Source organism: Panicum virgatum, chromosome 5N, assembly GCF_016808335.1.
Source record: "Panicum virgatum strain AP13 chromosome 5N, P.virgatum_v5, whole genome shotgun sequence".
Lineage (NCBI taxonomy): Eukaryota > Viridiplantae > Streptophyta > Magnoliopsida > Poales > Poaceae > Panicum > Panicum virgatum.
Genome location: NC_053149.1, coordinates 70,150,225 through 70,170,982, shown reverse-complemented (window position 1 = coordinate 70,170,982; position 20,758 = coordinate 70,150,225). Strand labels below are relative to the sequence as shown.

Sequence of the window (20,758 nt, the reverse complement as noted above, 5' to 3'; positions counted from 1 at the left end):
GCAAGCAAGCAGATCGAGAGCGTGGCTTTATTTTAAACCTGGGGACGCAAACGCAGCGCATCAACAAAGACTCTCCCAAGCAGAAGCAGCAGGTCAAAGGCGAGGAGAGAAAGAGCATTTCACCAAGAGAGCAGCAGGGACAGCAGCGGAATAGGGGAAACATGGAGGGCTAAAGCGAAAGAAAACCGGGGCATGATAAAAAGAGCAAGCCCAGGCCGCGGCCACGCTCTTGGCTTCCTCCCCCTATTCCTATTTCTCATTTTCTCCCCCTCCTCACTCTCTCTCTCTCTCTCTCTCCTTTCCCCACTAGCCGCCCCTCCCCTCCGCGCCGCTCTCTGTTCCATCCCATCCCGTCCCATTCGCCATTCCGTCGCGCGCCGCCGGCCGGACGCCGCGTCCCGGGCGCGCGTGCGGATTCGCGGCTCCCGGGGAGGGGGCAGGAGCGCGCGCCCCTGGGATGCCGTGATCGCCGCCGCGCGCGTTCCGAGCCGGAGGCGGGAGGGGGCCGGGCGGCGGGGGGGATGGGGCGGGTCGGGCTCGGGGTGGCGGCGGCCTGCGCGGCGGCCACGTGCGCGATCGCCGCGGTGCTCGTGGCGCGCAGGGCGTCCGCGCGGGCCCGCTGGCGGCGCGCCGTCGCGCTGCTCCGGGAGTTCGGGGAGGGCTGCGCTACGCCGCCGGCGCGCCTGCGACAGGTCGTCGATGCCATGGTCGTCGAGATGCACGCAGGCCTCGCCTCCGACGGCGGCAGCAAGCTCAAGATGCTGCTCACCTTCGTCGACGCGCTCCCCACCGGGTACGGCGGCCCCTTCTTCCTGCGCTCCTCCGTCCCTCCTCCTTGTGCTGCCTGCTGTGCCGTTGCCTTCCCTCGTTCGTGGCCTCGCGCTTCTTTGATTTGAAGCGCTTGTTTCTTCCTTCTCTCTGCGAGTCCCTTTCCGGATTCTTGATTAGAACGCACACAAAATAAATAAACTTCTCCCCCCCTCTGTTTGTTAACTGACATGTTGGTAGTTGGATCATACCCTTGCATCTCGCCAGCTTGGTCGGTTTCGATGTTACTCCGGTGCGTGTACGCAAATGTGATTTCTTTTTCTTCGGTTCCCCCTTGCCTTCCGACTGATGTGGAGCGACGCGCATTTCTGGCTTTTCCTTCGGGTGTCCGTGCGAAATGCTGCGCGTGCGGATTCAGCTCGTGTTTATTTTTTTCGCAGCTTGGTTTTTTCACCGGTTCGTTTGTTTTTAAAAGCGGCGGCGCGCAAGGACGCACATTTCTAACTTGTTTGCGCCCAATGTAGTGTGCATTGGGCGTCCCATTCTCCGGACTAGTCGTGTCAGTATTCAGTACGAGATCGTCCCACATGATTCTGCTTCTCCCTTTTCCTGCTTCCTGCTCCTCTTCGGCGTTGTTGTGCAATGGCGAACAAATTTGGGTCTCTACTTTTCTAATGTGTTCTTCCAACAGTGAACGAATTTGGGCCGTTACTTTTGCTGATATATTTTGTTCATAAAGCCGCCATCTTTATTCGATTCCGTATAATGCCGCGCACATCTCATCGATCTTCCCTCGTGGAATTCCCGCTAATACGACGTCATAAAGTTGCCATCTTTGTTGGAGCGGGACACAACGATGCCCATTTCGTGCTCCGGCTCCGCGGGCGCTCGGAGGCTACAGCGCTAATACGGGAATCATTGCTTGGGGAGGCCGCTCTTTTTGGTGTGCAAGAATACCTGATGATGATGGCGGAGCCCAAACGCAGAAATGTTTCTGTGTTCTACTGGACGGGGGATCTTCAGCTGTTGTTGGTCCAAGGCTGTACTGTTCCCACAGTTCATCTGATTCCAAGCTGAACATTCAAGCTACCGGCCAAATCAAATATTAATATGCTTACTTCCCATGGAACCTACTATTCGTTTCTACTGATTTGTTGCAGCTGTCTAGGTTAAAGGTTTTGTTTTAGCCTTTTAGGTAGCTGCTCTTGCAACAGCTTAGCGGGATGGTAGAACCATCTACATGACAAATGGATACACATTGGTTTGGCTGGCGTTTTGTTCTTTTGCTTCTGTCAAATGTTTGGATTTTAGTTCCATGATGTTTCTCATTCATCGCCAGTGCGGATTCTTGTGATGATTGGTTATTCCTTTTCTGTTTTGTGATGGCAATGGAATAATTTATTCTGGGTGTGCATAGCCTTGTGCAGCATGCAGTATGCTTGAACTTGATGTCTTCAATTTATCTTGATCGGCTTCATATTTGCTTTGGAATATGCACACAGTTCCTTTCTTCCATCTTTGCCACATGATATTGCGTCCGTTTGTTTCTGTTTAAGCCTATCAGCTTTTGCTCAATTTCATAGGCTTAGCAACACCAGTTTTGTACCCATAACTAATTTGCAATTTTGTTCTTCTATTCTATAGTGCCTCGCTAGTTGATATAAGCATCTTCCATATTAGGACATTTGTTTGTGCAACATTTGCTACTAAGAAAGTTTTTCTCCAATTTGCTATTTATTACCCGACAATACGAGCTTTCCTATTTTCCCATGGCAATTCAATGACCGCTATACGATATTAGATTGCATTTGTGTCTCTAAAGTTGTGCTCCAACTGTTAGGCAGTGATTTAGCCATCCTTGGTCTGGTGGCTGGAGGTGTGCTAGATAAGAAAGATTGCTAAAGTACAAAGGTGTAGTGGAAAGGTGTGAGGAGGTGCGCTAGCCGTTAGAACACTCATCAAGTGAGATGTGCTACCCATTAAACTTGCACAAGGGAGATGCATCCATGGAGTTGCTTTGAGCTGGCATGGCGTCGTTCTGTGGCTAGCCGTTAGAATACTCACAAGGGAAATCCTCTAGCCGGAAGAGTACACACACAACGGGGATGCATTCATGGAGTTGGCTTTGAGCTGGCACGGTGTTGTTGTTCGGCTTGTCGTGAAGGGGTAGTGCACTTGATTTTGGTATGCAACATCAGACCGATAGTGGCTACTGCTCACGTCCGTTGCTTGTCATTGCATGCACAAACGACTATTGTCGTCTTGCATGGCTTGTTTGTATTGTAAGACTGAAGCATGAGTTTCCTGGGTCAGTAGGGTCTAGGGTGAATCGTTTACTGTGACGAGGTTGGTAAATTGTTGTCATGACAAATATTTCATGCTTTTTCAACAAACTGATTGTAAGAAATAGTAGTATGTTTCTAAAGATGGGATGGAGTAGAGATGACCCTCATAATCATAGAGTTACAGAATGAAATATTGTTCTTCTCCTAGAAGAACTAATCGTTCTTTTTCAAACCATGTAACACTTTCGTGCATTACATGTTCTATGGTTATGTCATAGAGAAAAAATTATGTTCATTTAGTTTTCTTACCTGAGCAACCATCTAAATTCAGATTGTGTACCCTTAACAGAAATGAAGAAGGCATATATTATGCCATTGATCTTGGAGGAACAAACTTTAGAGCGTTGAGGGTAGAAGTTGGTGCGGGGTCTGTGGTCACCAGTCGGAAGGTTGAACTTCCCATCCCTGAGGAATTTACCAAGGGTACAATTGAGGTGCTTGTTATTTCAGACAGCTTCCGATTTCTGATATACAATGTGTTTCTTGTATGTCTCTGATATCTTGTTCGACCGCAGGAGCTATTCAGCTTCGTTGCCTTAGCACTGAAGGATTTTGTAGAAAGAGAAGATGGAAAAGATGAACAAAAGGCGCTTGGTTTCACATTTTCTTTCCCTGTTAGGCAAACTTCAGTCTCTTCAGGGTCATTAATTAGGTGGACTAAAGGATTTTCAATTGAAAATGCGGTAAGGAAACTGATTTCTGTACCAGAACTGTGCTCACTGTGATAGATGGATTTGGCATGCCATTTATTAATAGATCACGAGTCATTGTATTGGACAATGATTGGCACCTTGCTAACATTGCCGTCGCAATATTAGGACATACTCAATCTTTTTTATGGAGAATGCAGCATGTGATGCACATTGAAGGTTGATATTACACGTAGACTTGAAACTTGCTTTCTACCGCAGTCAAGTATTCATTGTGTTAATGGCCTGGTTAACCTATCATCACCACCTTATTTCTCCACTTTATATCTCACTGTATATGTATATACTGCGAAACACACATTGCTTTGCTTTGGTGTATGATTGCTGTTATGTTCAGTTTATGATTCTATTTTTTATACACTTTCTGATGTGAACTATGGAATATCAGGTTGGGAAAGATGTGGCTCAATGCTTAAATGAAGCTCTTGCTGGGAGTGGACTAAACGTGCGAGTCACTGCTCTGGTAGGTTGCTTTGATCATTTTGTCTCATCTGTTGCTACATCTGTTGGTAGTTTGGTACTGTTTGATCATTTTGTTACATTAGGCAAGCCACTTTTACGCATTGGTTAATATGGATCATATTTAGTTCTACACCCATTCAATATGGGTGCCCTTGCTTGTGTGTAGTGAAGTTAATTTGTACCAAATATTTGATTGGGAGCATGATCATGCACCGAACAATGTCGCGCATAAGTTTTTTTTTACAAGGGGAACACAATTGTCATATCATTCTCTAGCAGCTTATTTGTTCCATGGAAGTTAATAGCTGTGTGGTTGCTTGTAAGATATCGTGCACTCTTGAATCTTTTCTTGACGCCAGCTTTTCCTAAATTGTCAAAGTTCCTTTATTTAGTTTTGGTTGCTTGATGAAGTTACAAATTTGCATTTCACCAAGCATTTTTTGCGAGCTACCGAGGGAATACTGTCATTCTCATTCTCAACCAGCATGTCCTCCTATGGTTATTGCTTTTTAGTTATTGTGTAGCACCAACACCTTCTAAATACTTATCTTATTTTCTACTTAGGTGAATGACACTGTGGGCACATTAGCTTTAGGGCATTATCATGATGAGGATACAGTGGCTGCTGTGATCATCGGGGCAGGCACCAATGCTTGCTATATTGAGCGCACAGATGCAATTATTAAATGCCAGGGTCTCCTTACAAACTCTGGTGGCATGGTATATTCCTTTTTCTACTTTGTTCTGTAGTCAAATTATCTATTTTCTCTAATGTTCCTGTGGCTGAAAAAAATTCGGTTATTATGTTTTATGTTCAAATATTTAATTCGTCAGGTAGTAAACATGGAATGGGGTAATTTCTGGTCATCCCATTTGCCAAGGACTCCTTATGACATCTCGCTAGATGATGAGACACAAAATCGTAATGATCAGGTGACACTTAGTGGAAAATATCTTATGCAATATTTGTACCCTTGGCTAGTAAGTATCGCTGAACAAAATTGTCATTGATACAGGGCTTTGAGAAAATGATCTCTGGGATTTATCTTGGGGAAATTGCAAGGCTGGTGCTTCATCGAATGGCTCTAGAATCAGATGTTTTTGGTGATGCTGCTGATAATCTATCTATCCCATTCACATTGAGGTGAATTTAATGCTTGCTATGCTTTGCTTATCTGGTACTCTTACGTAGCTCAAGTGTTTTACTATCCCTTTAAACTTTAGGCTACTGCATCTTTTTTGTAAGATTTATTCCGTTCCCATGTTAAAAGTGCCGGTGGTTATTTTCTTTCGCGGTGTACTTGGAATCCTCGCTGCTCAGCTGAGCATGTTACTAGAACATTTGGAATACTTCTGTCAACCAGTTTTGAAAGGAAAACTTTGCTTGGCTGACTTCCTTGATCTGAGTTTCAGTGCCTAATTAAAGTTTTTACACAAACTACTACTAATATATGTTTGACGTGTACTGTTTGTGTTCCAGCACACCGCTTCTGGCGGCAATTCGTGAGGACGATTCACCAGATCTGAGCGAAGTCAGAAAGATACTGCAAGAACATCTGAAGGTCAGTTTTCCTGATCTCCGCAAACTCGAACAAGTGTGTTTGCTCCAACCTGTATGTACTGAAAGGTTTTGATGTTTTCTGTTGCAGATACCTGACACTCGTCTGAAAACCCGAAGGCTTGTCGTCAAAGTCTGTGACATAGTCACCCGGAGAGCTGCCCGCCTAGCTGCCGCTGGGATCGTCGGGATACTGAAAAAGCTGGGCCGGGACGGGAGCGGCGTGGCTTCAAGTGGGAGAATGCGGGGGCAGCCGCGGAGGACGGTGGTGGCGATCGAGGGTGGCCTGTACCAGGGCTACCCGGTGTTCAGGGAGTACCTAGACGAGGCCCTGGTGGAGATTATGGGGGAGGAGGTGGCGCGGACGGTGGCGCTGAGGGTGACGGAGGATGGGTCAGGGGTGGGTGCCGCCCTCCTTGCCGCAGTACATTCGTCGAATAGACAGCAAGGTTCCATATAGGGAGAGATGGTGATACAGGAGCTAGCCCCTCTGTGCAAATGTAAAAAGGCACATTGTTTGATATCTATATTCATATATATAAAATTCGGTCTTGTGCAGAGAAATTCCATTTCTCCTTCCTATCAGTACCTGGGAGGCAGGTGAAACTTGTTAGGAGGAAGTTCAATTCGTTTTATTTTTGTCCGTTAAGGTAGCTAATTCATTGTAAATCTGAGCTGCTGTCTTCTTTTATGAACTGATCTTGCAGGCCTAATTCTCATGAAAAGCGGAAGAAATTGATCCTTGAAGATGAAGGCTCATCTATCGAGAGATCAGTGATCAAATAATAAGATTTTTGACATTTCAGTTTGATGAGCACGGTAATGATTTGACATCTCAGCTTGACCTCAACCATGTTTAGTTTCTTTCCCAAAGAGAGATTTCCACTCTTCTATGGTTTAAATGGCAGGTGCGTGATGCGTTTTGCTGTTTCCTGCTAGCACTTGCCAACATCGTAGGTATTATTAGTAAGAAGATGAGTAGATAGATGTTTTTTTACGAAGGAAAATGGTATGTTAGATATACGAGGACGGTGCATTTCCGAAATTGGAGACTCAAACCCTCGAATGGTTAAGAAGCCCAATAGTATTTTATTGAGAATATAAGAAGCCCAATAGTAAAAGTGGCCTATACAACACGGCAGTGGGCCATGGGCCTCAGAAGGCGAAAGTCGGAGCCCATGCGGAGCTCGGCGCCTGCGCTGTTCGAAAGGCGCGACGGCTTCTTCTTCCAGAAGGATCCGAGCCACACGTCGGCTCCTCCCGTCTCCTCCGCCTCTGCGCGCGCCCCCGCCGTGGCTCGCCACCGTTCCGCCGGCGCCGGACACGACATGAGCTCTCTTCCCTTCGACCGCATCCCAATCTCCCCCACCCGGATTCACGCCGCCCTTCGCCGTTCTGATCTGTGTTCTGTTTGATAGATTGGGGTCTCGAATTCGACTAATTGGGGTTGCGCCTATCGGATAATAATAATCGGATCGAATTTCGCTGATAGAACAACAAGGATTGTACGAATTCTTCTGCGTATGGTCCACAGGCGGACGATATTACGGGTAAAATCGGGAGGTGAAGTGCCTTTTACTCTTCGCGCTTCAACTTCATCCTTTTTTTTGAAAAATATATAGGCCATCCTTTCGTTAGTGCTAATATAGTGGAGCTGTGAATTGTGTGTGCGCGTTTAGAATTTGGCCTGCATTATTGCTGTGGATTGTACCGAATCCTTCTGATGTGGCCTCTCGTTTTATCTTGGAAGGATAAGGTGGATTAGACTCTGACAGTAACAATGCGGTCAGCTAGAAGTAATTTCAGGCGGATGACCATATATTTTACCTTCCAATCAACTTATCTTTGACATGGACGGGGTGATATATCACCAACTAGGAGAAGAGGGCATGTTCCTTCCCTTCAATTCTTTGCCAACAATGTCACACGGAAAATGTATTTAAAAGGTGGGTAAATCCATGACACAGTAACTGCATCTGCAATAAGTTGATGCACATCAGATGTTATAAACTCGGTATTACGCCATTATTGACGGTTGAGATTTTTCCAGGGTGGTATTTGTTATGAGGGGCTGTCTGTTATCAGTTATCAAAGGGATCCGTGGTAGACAGCTATCAGTTAGTGTAAATTGGTGGTGGTAATAGAGGCCACAGAAGAATTTTACTAACACCAAGACATAGATGGTTTATATCTCGATCACCTACCTTCTATTCTTTCCCCATTGGTGAGGTAAGAACTGATGGATGTGTTTTCGTTCAGTATCGCATTAAGCCACGAACTGGTTAGATATTGACATACACATAAAGGGTGCTCAGCGCAGCTGCAGCCAGCTGCTGGTTGCGGCTGCAGCTAAATGGGCCTGCATCTCAACTAAGAAGTCTAAAAAAATTGAAAGGAAATCTACATATTGTGACAGATAACTAATCAAATAGGTGGTTGAAATGGTAAATAGCAGGGCTCAACTGTGTAGGGCAACTTGGAAAGTTATACCATTCTGTTTCCTGCACATGTTCTTTGTACTGCACATGAGTCTGCTTCATGGAAGACTAAACTTGAAATTGGCTTTTTGATAGTTTTAGTGTAGCTGTTCAGACTTGGTTGATATCTTGTATCATGTTGGCAACTGATAAGATTGCTCACATAGTTATTGCAGAAGATTTGATTGTGCCATTTTATCTAAATTTGTAGTTTCTATTCAGCAGTATGCCAGTTTTGAAACTTCTCGTAACTTCAGCAGTGATATTCATATTGCTACATCCGCATCTAACAGGCAATGAACATCAACAAATAATTGTTGTGTTTGATTCAGTTAAGACTCACAATGTGAATGTGGATTTAAGTCTATGCGAAACAACTGACCAGGCTTCGTTGTAGTTGACATAACACTCATACATGCTTGTTTTCAGTGCTTGTATTTGTTCTGGAGCATGCAGTCCTGTAGTAATATCAGCAATAGATAATATGCTCACTACCTGATAGTACATAATACTGATTTTTATCTAATTAAGATCTGATTAGAGGAATGGTCTATGTTTTCTCCTCTGATAATCTGGACTATTCACTTGCTTCTTATGTTATACTTTCCTTTTCTGTATTCCAAAAAAAAATTTGTGCACCACTTATTTTATCTTCCACATTGCAGTAAGTTTTAACTTTTAGTTTAATTTATAGTTCATCTCAATGCATGGCCTCAAAGCACTGTTAGTGTTATTTGGTGATCGGAATAGGATTACTGGCCACCTGGGCCCTTTAAAGGCATGAATTCATTTGGATATTATTGCTTTTGGGTCAACCTGTTGGTGGAATTATTCCACAAACTTGAAGAACTACATGTATGAATTTGAAGCAAGGAAGCATCTTTGGATATTATGCTGTTGTTGGATATGAATGTCACTGTATATGAGAACTTCTGTTAGTACCAATATGAGCAGAACCTGTATTGCACATGCAGTTCAATATACAGATTATAATGGTGTAATTTACTTTCTTTTAGGAATCTGAACTCTATATCCTGGCTTCTTCTCTGCTGACAACAATTAGGAGATGGCAGCACATTATTATTGCTTGCTATATGATATAGTTATCTGCTTATCATGCAAACCTATAATTCTGCTTGATGGGAGTTCTATCATTTCACATTTAATTCAGTTTCAATAACTACGCTCTTGATTTCTTATTCAAATTCGTGCTACATGCTGGTAATAGTTAATGCACAAGTCAAGATAATTCCAAAATGTTTTCTGTTTCCAGACATCATGATTGATAAGCAGCTTCACTGTTTTGGCATGAACATATAATGTTCTGAGTCATTGACTAAAGTAACCTGCTGCATTTATGCAGGCAGTCCTGAGATGAGAGGCTAGTTACATGCAAAATAACTGGCAGTGTTATTTGCTAATCAAGGATCTACTCTCGTGCTACTTTCTGCACTGTCGTTAACTGAAAATGCAAAGAACTCAACATGAGTTCCTTGTTACACAGGTTGGTGATCAGTTGATCAGCATAGCTCAAATCTACGCTGTAACAACAGCTGGGTTCCGCATGTTACTTGGACCCATACAATCCTCCAATGATTGCCTCCAAAGTTGCATTCACCAGTCAGAGTTCAGGTGACGCTACTCCACTTTGAAGTACTGCTTCGAGGTATCTTCGGTCACTAAGAAGTCGCTATAATGTGTTCTTCAGGCTAGCTACCTTCCGTAGATCGATATTGTCTTTACAGGGAGACTTTTACCTACACTTTTGTACAACATATGCTCTACAAAAGCCTTTAAATAGCAGGTACTGTCACAAGGACAACGGCAGTGACGCCTTTGGGAATATTCTCTGTCCTGGTGCTAGGATGGCTAGGGGATCATACGTGTGTTTCCTCCGTTCAAATGTCTCCCACCTCGCTCCAAAGTGGGCTTTCCACTGCTGCTGTGTGGTGTAGGGTGCCAGATACTGTTTCATCCCAATATCGGCCTCTTCACAGAACTCAACAATTTGGTTGTTCAGGTTCATTGCATGTGCAACGCTGCCGTGACCTGAGAGAGACGGTGCTGAAGAAAGGAACCCCACTAGGTAGAAAATTTCCTCATCTGGAATGACTACTGACGTTCTGTTGTCCCACCTGCATCAAAATGAATAGACCAATTGAGCAATCTAAACCGCAACTAGATTAACTTATTTGAGACAGTAATTCTGCAAGTGAAGTTAAGTTACTTTGATTTGTTCACTGGGTAAAGCAGTATGGGACCATTGTTGCTATCTTTCAGGATCTTGCCGAAGACTTCCTTAGCAAATCTTTGGATTGAGCTCCTTGGGATTAGAAGATTCAACCAAGGGTGTGGAACTTCCCAGAGGCCTTGTGCTCTCAGCTTCACCTCGGAGGCGTGCACCCTGTCCAAGAACTCCAGGTACGTGACATCGGTGTGGAATAGAGTAGACCGGATGTATCTGAGTCGAGATAGCAGTGCAGTAACTTCCTGAAACGTGTATGTTACAGTTACTATAAAGGGATGATGAAGTCACAAGTCAACATCGCGGTGCAAACGGAAATAATGAACTCACCTGTTCCATGTTATCTGCTTCGTCACTGTTGAAGTTCTTGGTTAGCTCGAGGCAGTATAGAACCCTTGCATCTGACTGAAAACGGCTTGCTTGGACTGGGTCCTGTGGCTTGAAGGACGTCCTCCAGTTGTTGAGGATGCCTGTCCTGTTTATGATGACAAAACCTTCAATGTAGTCAAAGGTGTTCTCTGCCATGATCAGCATCTCCTGGTCCTCGGTGAAGCTTACAAAATCCGAGTAAAGAACTCTGATCCACCTCACCTGGCATCGTAAATACCCATTTAGTGCATGACTGCATGTCCTATATATTGAATGGAACCAAGGGTTCACTTAACTGAATTGCCTGTTGACTTACCATCTTTGGAGCAGGCTCGAGAGCAATCCTTGCTCTGGTGATGATCCCAAACTGACCGAGACCGCCGAGAGCAGCGTAGAAGAGATCAGAGTTCTCCTCGGGCGAGCAGGTAACAACGTCTCCTCTTCCTGCATTTTGGTATAGTCACGACATGGGAATCAGCAACTGGTTTTATGTTCGGTTATGTGCTCCTAGGTAGCTAGTTCAATGCTTTTAATTTGCGGGTTCGTTTGAGACCTGTCACAATCTCCAGTTGATTGACATTGCTGACCTGCGGTCCGTGGCGGAACGCCTGCCCGCTGACCCCCGCATTAGACAAGGTGCCACCGACCGTGAGATGGAGATAGTCGGTCCAAGACTTGGGCGCCAGGCCGTGCTTGAGGGTCTCGTGGAGCACGTTGATCCAGAGCTCCCCTCCTGGGGCGTCCACAAACGGAGACATGCCGCCATGGACTACCTGAAGCCGCCTGTCACTACTGCCCCGGAGCGACTCCATCCTGACGACGATCCCCCCGGCGGCCTGGGACTGGCCCATGAGCGAGTGCCCGTGGCCGCGCGCGGCGACGGTCAGCGGCGAGCGCTCGCCCAGGGAGAAGACGTGCCTCAAGGTCGCGGCGATGTCGGACACGGAGCCGGGGTGGAGCACGGCGGCCGGCAGCAAGCTGCAGCGGTTGCCGAAGTCCCGCGCCATGGCGGAGGCGTCGTGGAAGCTGAAATGGCCGTCGAGGCGCAGCGCCCCGAGGGAGGAGAGGACGTCGGCGTCGGGCACGTGCATGGTCACCCCGCCAAGCGCCAGCAGCAGGAGGAGCTTGAAGCAGTGCTCCAGTGATGGCTTCATGGTGGCCGGCCGGCCGTCTAGCTCTTCAATTTATAATTCAACAACCCGACCAAAAGGATGGAGGTTTGGCAGGTTGGTAGGAAGCTTGGAATTTGAAGGGTGGCGATAGAGAGGGCTTCTTGTAGAGTGGGAGTTCCTGATGAGGTGCAACAAGAGCAGGAGACGGAGAGAGAGAGAGAGAGGGAGAAAGAAAGGGCGGTGGTGGTTGTCCATGCAGGGGAGGGGAGGGGGTCTCTCTATATAGCCGGAGGGGCGGGACTACTGGAGCTGTGTGAGGCGGTCTTCAGTGGTGCGGTCAACTAAGTCAGTCCTGGGCGCTGGCTGTTTGGTAAAAACCGTATGACGACTGTCTGCCTGCCGGCTTGGCTTTGTTGCTTGCAAATTCGGGCACAGACATGCCCTAGTGGTTTCTTTTTTTAGAGCACGGTGTTCGTGCTTTGTAGCTCCTATCTCGAGCAAGGGGGGAACATGCATGTGTTGGCTGCTTAACAAGCTAGCTAATGGGGAGGAGAGGAGATCTCACAGAAAAGAAGGGGGGGCGGATCCTCTGTTCCAGTATCGTCGGCGCTCTCTGTCTCTCAGACAGTCACATGGCTTGCATGCGGCTGTCCCTGCCTAAACCCACAGGACATCCGTATGTTTTGGTCGCTGGTCATATGCTGTTGGATTGGAGCTCTGCTCGGCTGGGCCTCTGCTTCCGTGAAGGAGCCTTCCTTACCTCACTGCCCCTCTAATCTAATGAATAAACAAGAAGGCAAAGCTCGCTGGAGTTGATCTTTCGGTTAGCTCAATCGTATGGACATGGATTACTTGGGGTATTCTTTCTCTCCCTCTCTGGTCGTGAGTAGTAGTAGTAGTAGTAGTAGTAGTAGTAGTAGTAGTAGTAGTAGTAGTAAATGATAATTCCAGAGGACCAGGAGCTTTCAGATGATAAATGTTTTCCCCACTTGACATCCCCCGTGTTCCAGCCTTCCTTACCCACGTAGCAAGCCATCGTTGTTGAGCTGAGCTGAGCTGAGCTGAGTTTGTTCGTCCGGGAATTGATGAGAAGGAGAGCAGCCAGTAGCCGGTAGGGGTCCTCACAAGTTCGTTTCCCGGATCCAATAGCATCTGGGTGATGGCAACATGGCACGCATGCGCAACCACCTTTGTGGTACGACTTGGACCGTCGCGTCTGCTGTTGCTGCCCAGCCCCAACCCCAACCCCGACGTCTGTGGATGCCCAGCCCGGCTACGTACACGGCACAGCAGGCGATCCGATTCTTCTGTGTGTGGACGCCCCGGAGCCCAGCCAGATCGACCACCCGAGCCCGGCACGGACAAGAGCTAGCTAGCTGATCAGAAATCCAGAGCGCTTGTGACTTGCAGGGGCGAACGATCTCGCTGTTGGCGTCACGAATTTAAAGTGCAGGGGTGAGATGGACACCGGCGGACGGTAACGCACCGGGACGCGACCAAGTGGTGTGGTGTCCGGTCCGGCCGAGCACTAGGAAGCACCAACCAAGCAAGCAAGCAGAGCAGCAAAGGGGTAGCAGAGCAGAGAGGCCGCCACTTTGACCGTCACCTGCACGTCCATCCTGTCTCGCCGCCGCATGCCTGGTAGGCAGACTCCACCACACCGGAGATTCTCCTCCCTCCCTCTCACGTGGCAAATTTAAAACTAGTACGTGCTGCTAATTAAAGATCTAGAGTGCCCATATTCAAACCTAAAAAGATATAGAATGTGCACCCTGAAACCGCGTCTCTGCGTGGGAAACAAAACCACTTGAAAGTACACCTTAATTTTGGTTGCAGTAACAACAAGTCTAAGAAATAACGGCAGCCTTGGCATCATGGACCTGTTTGTTCGTCAAAAAAAAAGATCACTCAAATTAAAAGCGAAAAATACACACACATGCATGTTTATTGTTTAGTGCTTACCAGAGGCAGTCACCCTTCGAGAACACGGCCACCACCGTAGGGCGGGCCTTCAAGTTGGGGCCAACTTAACCACCAACCAAAAAGGATTGGTGGGTCGTGGATGGATGGCACCACCATTGGTTCATCGTGTTGGCAAAATGACACCTTTATTTTGAGCAATTGACCTTGACGGCGCCTCACCCGTCCGTTGTGTCAATGTCGTCCACACAATCCGTCGACAACAGTGTCACATGAGTATATGCAGAGCTGGAAAGCTTACACACTGTGGTTTGAGCTTATGTGGCATAGACAAATATATACGCATTTGGTTAGTGTTTCTTTTTTGCTTGCGCTTTACTTTTTGACACTTATCTGGTCAAATGGAATGGAAGTGAACATATAATTTAAATTGAATTTAATAATCGAATTTGCCACTGCAACATATTTCTTTAAATTAGAAAAAAAGATAATAATAATAATAATAATAATAAGGTGCTTGCAAATAAAGTACTCTTGGAATAATATGTAATAATAGAAGGAAGGAATTTCTGTTTGTTCATACACAGAGGGGACATGGGAGCCGGGCCTAAGCTGCTACGGTGGTGCAAACTATTCTTGTTCGGTTGGCTGCACATATAGAGCATGGCTGACAAGAAATACTGTTTGGTGGTCCGCATAAAGTTAGTATGTAAAATAAAAAGAGATAAACAAGTAATGCTATAATATAGTTTAACTTTACTTGTAATATTTTAATATAGTTTAAAATACACTAATATTGCTTAATATGAATATGAATTAAAATACATTAAGAAAATCTGCGTTGCACCACGCGAGTCTGGCTCAACAGAAACACAAATGAAATCCGTATCTGGCTAGCCATGCTGTGGGCTGCTTTTTGCATCTAGTGAGCCAGGTCCAGACTCCCGTGCAGTGCAGGCAACCAAACGCCCCCAGGATGAATGTGCGACGAGTCAACCGACCGGGTATGCTATTGCTATCAATGATAGACGCCATCTTGCACAGGTGTTGTTGTTGTTGTGTTGCAGCGTGCGCCCTGACCGACTGACGAAGCTGATGTGTGAGCAAGACAAGCACTGTGACGCAGAGAGAGATGCTCCTGCCCTGCATGTGCATGCATGGCATGGCCAAGCGAGGGAGGCGGCCGGAGAGCGATCGCCGGTGCGGCCCGGCCTTGAGATCGCGCGGAAGTGGACTTCGGGGACCCACCCCCCACGTGGCCTTCTTGACATTTTCCCCGGTAGCTTTCGGCCCGCGGGACCCAGCGCGCGGACGTGTCAAGCCCTCCTGACATGATGATGAACAAACCCACAAGCCCACCTGTTCTGTTTGCTTCTGGGGTCTCTGCATGGGATCTTGTTGTGTGCTCTCCTGATTTATTATCAGCGTGAGGATGGCAGGGAGACAAACTCATGAGTTGCTATTGTGGTACTTACATTTGTACTGGCACTCTTGTCCTTGCATTGTAATGCAAGTCGTAAGGTTTGGAGATACCCTCCCTCCACCAACAAAGAATGCAATTCTTAGAGGTTTGGAGTATTAAAGGAATGACAATCCTTAAAGGAACGAGTTGCTTGTCACTTTTTTTGTAGTAACTGGCCAGGAGTTGTGCATCACAAGATGGTCCAAGCAAAGCACCTTGTGTGTGTGTACGTGCTTTCTTTCTTTATCGTCTCGCTCATTGTGTGCAAATGTGAAGATACAGAGTATATACATCAGCCGCCGTGTCGAGCAACCCATGGGTGGCAATTAACCTCCTTGTTTTCCAACTCCTTTTGACTAGGTTTCATCGGATCAATAGTGCCAAAGCCATCTATGCATGCGTAAGAGATGGAGTGCGATGGCAGAGAGCGACTGAATTGAACATTCACTAAACGGAAGCACGAAGGTAACCACTCGATCTAGTGCGTTGGTCTATATGACCAAACTTTGAAAACTATATTGTGTCTTATGTGTGTGGATGCATTCCCAGGTTTTATCAGAAAAATGAAAATTATTTACGATCTCTGCGACCGTTTATAGCCAGTTCTTACATTATTCTTAGCTCGAAGTATGAACACAAATAGAAGGGAAATGAATACACATAAATTAGGAGGGGGGAAAATAAAAATATATTATTATTATTATTTTGATCTATTTTCCCCATGTTGATCGAGCGTATATGTGCATGCTCAAATAATAGGAGCAAATTAAAAAACTGTATGTAATATCTTAAGGGTGGACATGCATAATGGCTGTGTACTACAATAGTGCAGATGATTATTGGGTTAGAGACGAGGCGTTCCCATGATCCAACATGATGTATATACACAAGCTGCATGCCAATTCTATAACAATAGCTTGCTTCTTGTGTGCAGTGCAGTGCCTGCAGTAGTCAAAAGCTAGATGCCATCAGAACCAACCCTAAAAGGTGGTCTAACATCTAAGACAGCAACTAGCGCTGCACTTGCTTGACATGATTTTACTACTTTAGCCAGCAGCCAAACCACCTGATAATTGTCCAGTGTTTAGGTAGACAGCAGTTAACCCTCTGTTGTTCTGTCATCATATTGCCGGCATCTTTGAACATTGTGCTGCTAACTTTTTACGTCAACTACAAAGTACACCACTGAGATAAAACAGAAGGTGTCAAACAAAATTAATATTAGATTGGAACTATCAACTATCGATCAAAATCAACTCAAAATCTTGCCATTTTCCACAAGATATGTTTACACTGTAACCAGGGATATAAGAATATGCTAGCTAGAATACTGAATGGCTAGCTAGAATACTGAATGGCAATGCTTGCCAAATGACAGATTTAATCTGCCTGATATTAGTTTCTAGCTAATCAAAAGGCAAACATGCATAAGCCTACTGCCCTACTTGCACAACAAAGCGTTTACAATAACATGCAACTAGAAGCATATGGGTGTTAAGAGATTAAAACTGGGATTGGGGGCAGGCAAACTCTATGACCTCAATTTAACAGCAGCTACTGCTATTCTTTACACTAGTACAGACTGGGCCTTTAGTTCTGGTTCCAAACCCCCTTTAATACCGGTTTTGGAACAGGGACTACGAGTTTGGGACAAAAGATCTCGGATCATTAGTCCCGGTTTCCTCGCTCGGGAAAGGGCCTGTGCAATGCAAAAAAGTTTATTATGCACCTAGCAAGACTCGAAGCTTCCTTACCACTCCACCTACACAGCCACATAATCATTACTTTTTTTGAGTATCCACATATATCACTACTTGGGATGCTTTCCTTTTAAAACAACCTGTGGCATCCCCACTAACCGGGACTAAATGGTAAATCTTTAGTCCCGGTTGGTGTTACCAACAGGGACAAACATGGACTAAAAGTTTTGGACCTTTAGTCTCAGATTATTGTAACACTAATTGAAACTAAAGATTGACCTTTAGTTCCGGAAGGAGGCTCCAACCAGGGCTAAAGATCCCTTTCCGACCCCTAGCCATTGGACTCGGGCCTAATGCCTTCATTAGCCCCGAGTCCAAAGCGGCCGGGATAAATGTGTGCAGGACCAAAGACCCTTTTCCGTACTAGTACTAACTCATTCTTTATCTCCATTAGTTACAAACGTCTTGCATTAGAATTTCATTGGTATGGTCGAAATAGACTCTGTCCCGAGCCTTGTAAGTGTTTGGGTGGTTCATGACATCACTGAATCAGTGTTCAATTGATTCTGTCCCGAGCCTTGTAAGTGTTTGGGTGGTTCATGACATCACTGAATCAGTGTTCAATTGATAAAAATGAGCTCTAAGTTTCCAAAATAATCTCCTTGAAATGCGTGCTTTATTTGGAATATGGAAATTTTATGAAAAAAATATTTGAGGATAAATTTTTTTTGCCATGCCTAGTTTGTAAAAAACTACAATCGGCTTTCACGTTGATTTTCTAAGAAATTAAGTTTAAATCATAGGGTCACTTTTGAGATATATGCATCGCTACCAAAATACCTATCTCTGCAAGTAAAATTTTTGAAACTAACATGGATAAGGCATGATTGTTGGATCATAACATGATCCCCAGCAGCCATGCCAAGTTGATGCTTCTACACTACTGAATCTACCAAAAATGCCTAACTATAGACCTAACAAATGATATAGTAGTGTAACTATTAACTACTAGCCGTAGTAGTTGTGTGCAAGCATAGTGCACATAAAAATAACTGGAAGTGATGACTATATATAGATACATGTGTAAACGTGTGCTCACCATCGTATACGCATGCAACGAGCAATTGATTTCATTCAGCATGCATGCCACCCAGGTTTGAACTGAATTTAATTACTGGCTTAAAATCAAACAAAAGTTTAGCTGCATTAATTGCTTTAGAGGCGATGTGTTTTGAATCGAGAGTGGTGAGACCATTTAAATTTGGTAGCTTGATCGAATTGAACCAAGTAAGTTATCGCGCACTGTTCTACTATATCATTTCTCATTCCACTGATTAGGTATGCATGCAAGTTAACCTGTTCTCTTCCCTGAACGCACAAGTTGCAATTATAACTTGAGCGTCTAGATCGTTTAATTATTTGACATCACACCATCATGCAAGTTGCGCATTCATTGAAATTAAAGTGGTTGCTGTGCACCAAGCAGCTTTCCTACGTAACGTGCATATCTGCTTGTCACACACTTGGACTACTACACATATACTAATCGTTACTTAATATGGTGGGTACTCCGTGCATCATACTTGCACGCAATATAATCAGGGAATTGAATCTACAGCTCAAATCAAGGGAAAGTATTTTCAAAGAAAAAAACCTACCGTGTGAACTTCAAAATTTATATAACCACCCTATACATAAATTAAATACTCGCTCCAACAGTGGTGAATAAGTGATGTTTTGAGCATCGAACAATATGGTCTTCGAAACGTAACTTTAATCGTCAGTACTTCAATTTTTTTAATATGATTATAAGACTACAAAAAATTACATTTTATAGAACCATTTCCACATATCCAAAACTTGACACATAAAAAGTTATTTGTAACCAAATTAATAAGTTTATAATGGCTAACTGCACGCAACTCAAAACATCACTTATAATTGTGACTGGATCGGAGAGAGTATCTAATTAACAAACCCTAGAACGTATGACTAAACAGCTTGCATGCTAGTCCCTGCATGCTGGTAATAAATTGTAGGCCACCGTCCATTCTATACCAACTTTGTGAAAGCTACAAAGAAGAGCCGCCAAACTAACTGTTGCTTTCATGCACGCATAAGCTATGGCCGCATTTCCCATGTACTAGCTAGTGCATGTTCAACTCCACACCCTGCCCGTCATCAAGAATGCTAAGTACGAAAAGCTCGGCTTTTCAAGCTTCTAGAGATCTTTAGCTTTGACAATTGGCATCATATATATAAGCGCTGCCAACAATAATGTAGGGGAAGAGTATCTTTCTTACTTGGGGTGTCATACTACCTCATTGTTGGATCTCACTGACGACACTTCTCTCTAGATTGATTACTGGATATGCCTAATTAACTATACTAAAGTGGCCTCTTAAACCTAACCGAGCAACTATAAGTTTACATAAAGTTGCAAGCCTAACTAGATCACATTACTAGCTAGGTAGCTTTCATGTAATCAATCCCAACTTTTGCTGATTGAGCATGAATCAGTGAATCTTTGACAACAAACATCATATCTCAGTTAGCATGTAGTATATTAAGCCATGTTTGGATTACTTCTATTAGGCTACTAGTTATACCCAATTAGCAACTGATATATCAAAAGCACTAGATAAATAAAAAAAAACTTGACCTGCGGGGGGTGAGACCGCCCCCACGGCATTGTTTGAGAGGTAGAATGACCTTCTCACAGCAGGCCAAGAAAACCCCTGAACCCCTGCCCCACCCGTACACGGGGGCCCGTCGCCTTGTGAGTTAGGACGGGCTCTACAGTACTTTGGACATGGGACAAGCGAGTGAGTTTTTTTCCTGTGCGAGCCGGGGATCGAACCCCCGACCTGGTGGTTTTCGCTGCCGCACTCCCACCAGCCGAGCTAGCGCTCGTTCGCCTAGATAAATAAATAAAGCATGCGCGAATATAGAAAGACAAGAGTGCGACAACATATGAGAGGTCAAGAAAAACACCATATATATACATCAATTGCTAGCCAACCATCTGCAAAAGCTAGCAACAGCATACACCCAAATCTGCCAAATCCTGCATCTATCTGAAGATCTTTTGATGATCACATAGGCAGCAACCTTGCTTTTCTGCCCATAGTTACAAGTACACTGCAGGTGGCCGGTTTCCCATTTGCAATAAAGTCAATTTAATCAGTGCAGCAGAAATGTTGCGCTGCTGCGACCTTTTGCTAGAGATTTGGTTGGTTTATTTGGTGCGTGCTGCTGGTGCCGGATACAATAGTAGAACCGAATTCTGACCGTGTTTTGCCCGGCAACATGTTGCATAAAGGCCAAGCCGTGATCTCTCTAGGTAGCCCCACAGTGGAGTTATATGTTCTAATTTATTTTGATTTTGTGGGCAAAATTAAAGTTCGTTGTCTCCTGTCATGCATCCAGCAGGTTTATTTTGCTAGCTTCAGTATGCATGGAATACAGTCACTCCCTCTCGTGACAAACATGTTTGGATTTTGTTTGAAACCGACACAACCAAAACATCATTTGTCCAGGCGACTTCAGTGGATCTTGTCTTTCATGAATAAACAGTCCCTCTCTCATGCATTGATTGCGTGTGCTTTTTCCTTATTTTGTTGCTGAATG

The 20,758-nt window shown here is 44.9% G+C and overlaps 2 protein-coding genes and 1 long non-coding RNA gene across 3 annotated transcripts; 2 read left to right on the top strand and 1 right to left on the bottom strand.

Moving 5' to 3' along the window:
* The first annotated feature begins 241 nt into the window (after positions 1–241).
* LOC120672731 (hexokinase-3) lies at positions 242–6,407 on the top strand. Its single transcript, XM_039953284.1, has 9 exons — positions 242–793; positions 3,403–3,547; positions 3,629–3,796; positions 4,212–4,286; positions 4,850–5,005; positions 5,120–5,218; positions 5,302–5,429; positions 5,766–5,847; positions 5,935–6,407. The coding sequence occupies exons 1-9, from the start codon at positions 522–524 to the stop codon at positions 6,301–6,303; spliced, it is 1,494 nt and encodes a 497-aa protein (XP_039809218.1). The 5' UTR covers positions 242–521; the 3' UTR covers positions 6,304–6,407.
* Positions 6,408–7,277: 870 nt separating this feature from the next.
* On the top strand, positions 7,278–11,406 carry LOC120672732. Its single transcript, XR_005674269.1, has 6 exons — positions 7,278–7,789; positions 7,894–8,072; positions 9,684–10,406; positions 10,601–10,741; positions 10,831–11,132; positions 11,265–11,406. It is a non-coding gene; the product is annotated as an uncharacterized LOC120672732 (long non-coding RNA).
* On the bottom strand, positions 9,567–12,661 carry LOC120672730 (cytokinin dehydrogenase 4). Its single transcript, XM_039953283.1, has 6 exons — positions 11,488–12,661; positions 11,251–11,378; positions 10,896–11,156; positions 10,548–10,810; positions 10,082–10,455; positions 9,567–10,037 (listed from the first exon to the last, which is right to left on the bottom strand). The coding sequence occupies exons 1-5, from the start codon at positions 12,086–12,088 to the stop codon at positions 10,131–10,133; spliced, it is 1,578 nt and encodes a 525-aa protein (XP_039809217.1). The 5' UTR covers positions 12,089–12,661; the 3' UTR covers positions 9,567–10,037; positions 10,082–10,130.
* Between the last annotated feature and the right edge of the window lie 8,097 nt (positions 12,662–20,758).

What these genes read in the sequence shown, in the direction of transcription:
- LOC120672730 (XM_039953283.1), bottom strand. Translation starts at nt 12,088, where the DNA reads ATGAAGCCATCACTGGAGCACTGCTTCAAGCTCCTCCTGCTGCTGGCG. An exon ending in TCAACTGGAGATTGTGACAG is followed by an intron (nt 11,379 to 11,487) that starts GTCTCAAACGAA and finishes ACCAAAATGCAG; the next exon opens with GAAGAGGAGACGTTGTTACC. An exon ending in TACCCAGTGAACAAATCAAA is followed by an intron (nt 10,456 to 10,547) that starts GTAACTTAACTT and finishes ATTTTGATGCAG; the next exon opens with GTGGGACAACAGAACGTCAG.
- LOC120672731 (XM_039953284.1), top strand. Translation starts at nt 522, where the DNA reads ATGGGGCGGGTCGGGCTCGGGGTGGCGGCGGCCTGCGCGGCGGCCACG. An exon ending in ACGTGCGAGTCACTGCTCTG is followed by an intron (nt 4,287 to 4,849) that starts GTAGGTTGCTTT and finishes TTTTCTACTTAG; the next exon opens with GTGAATGACACTGTGGGCAC. An exon ending in TACTGCAAGAACATCTGAAG is followed by an intron (nt 5,848 to 5,934) that starts GTCAGTTTTCCT and finishes TTTCTGTTGCAG; the next exon opens with ATACCTGACACTCGTCTGAA.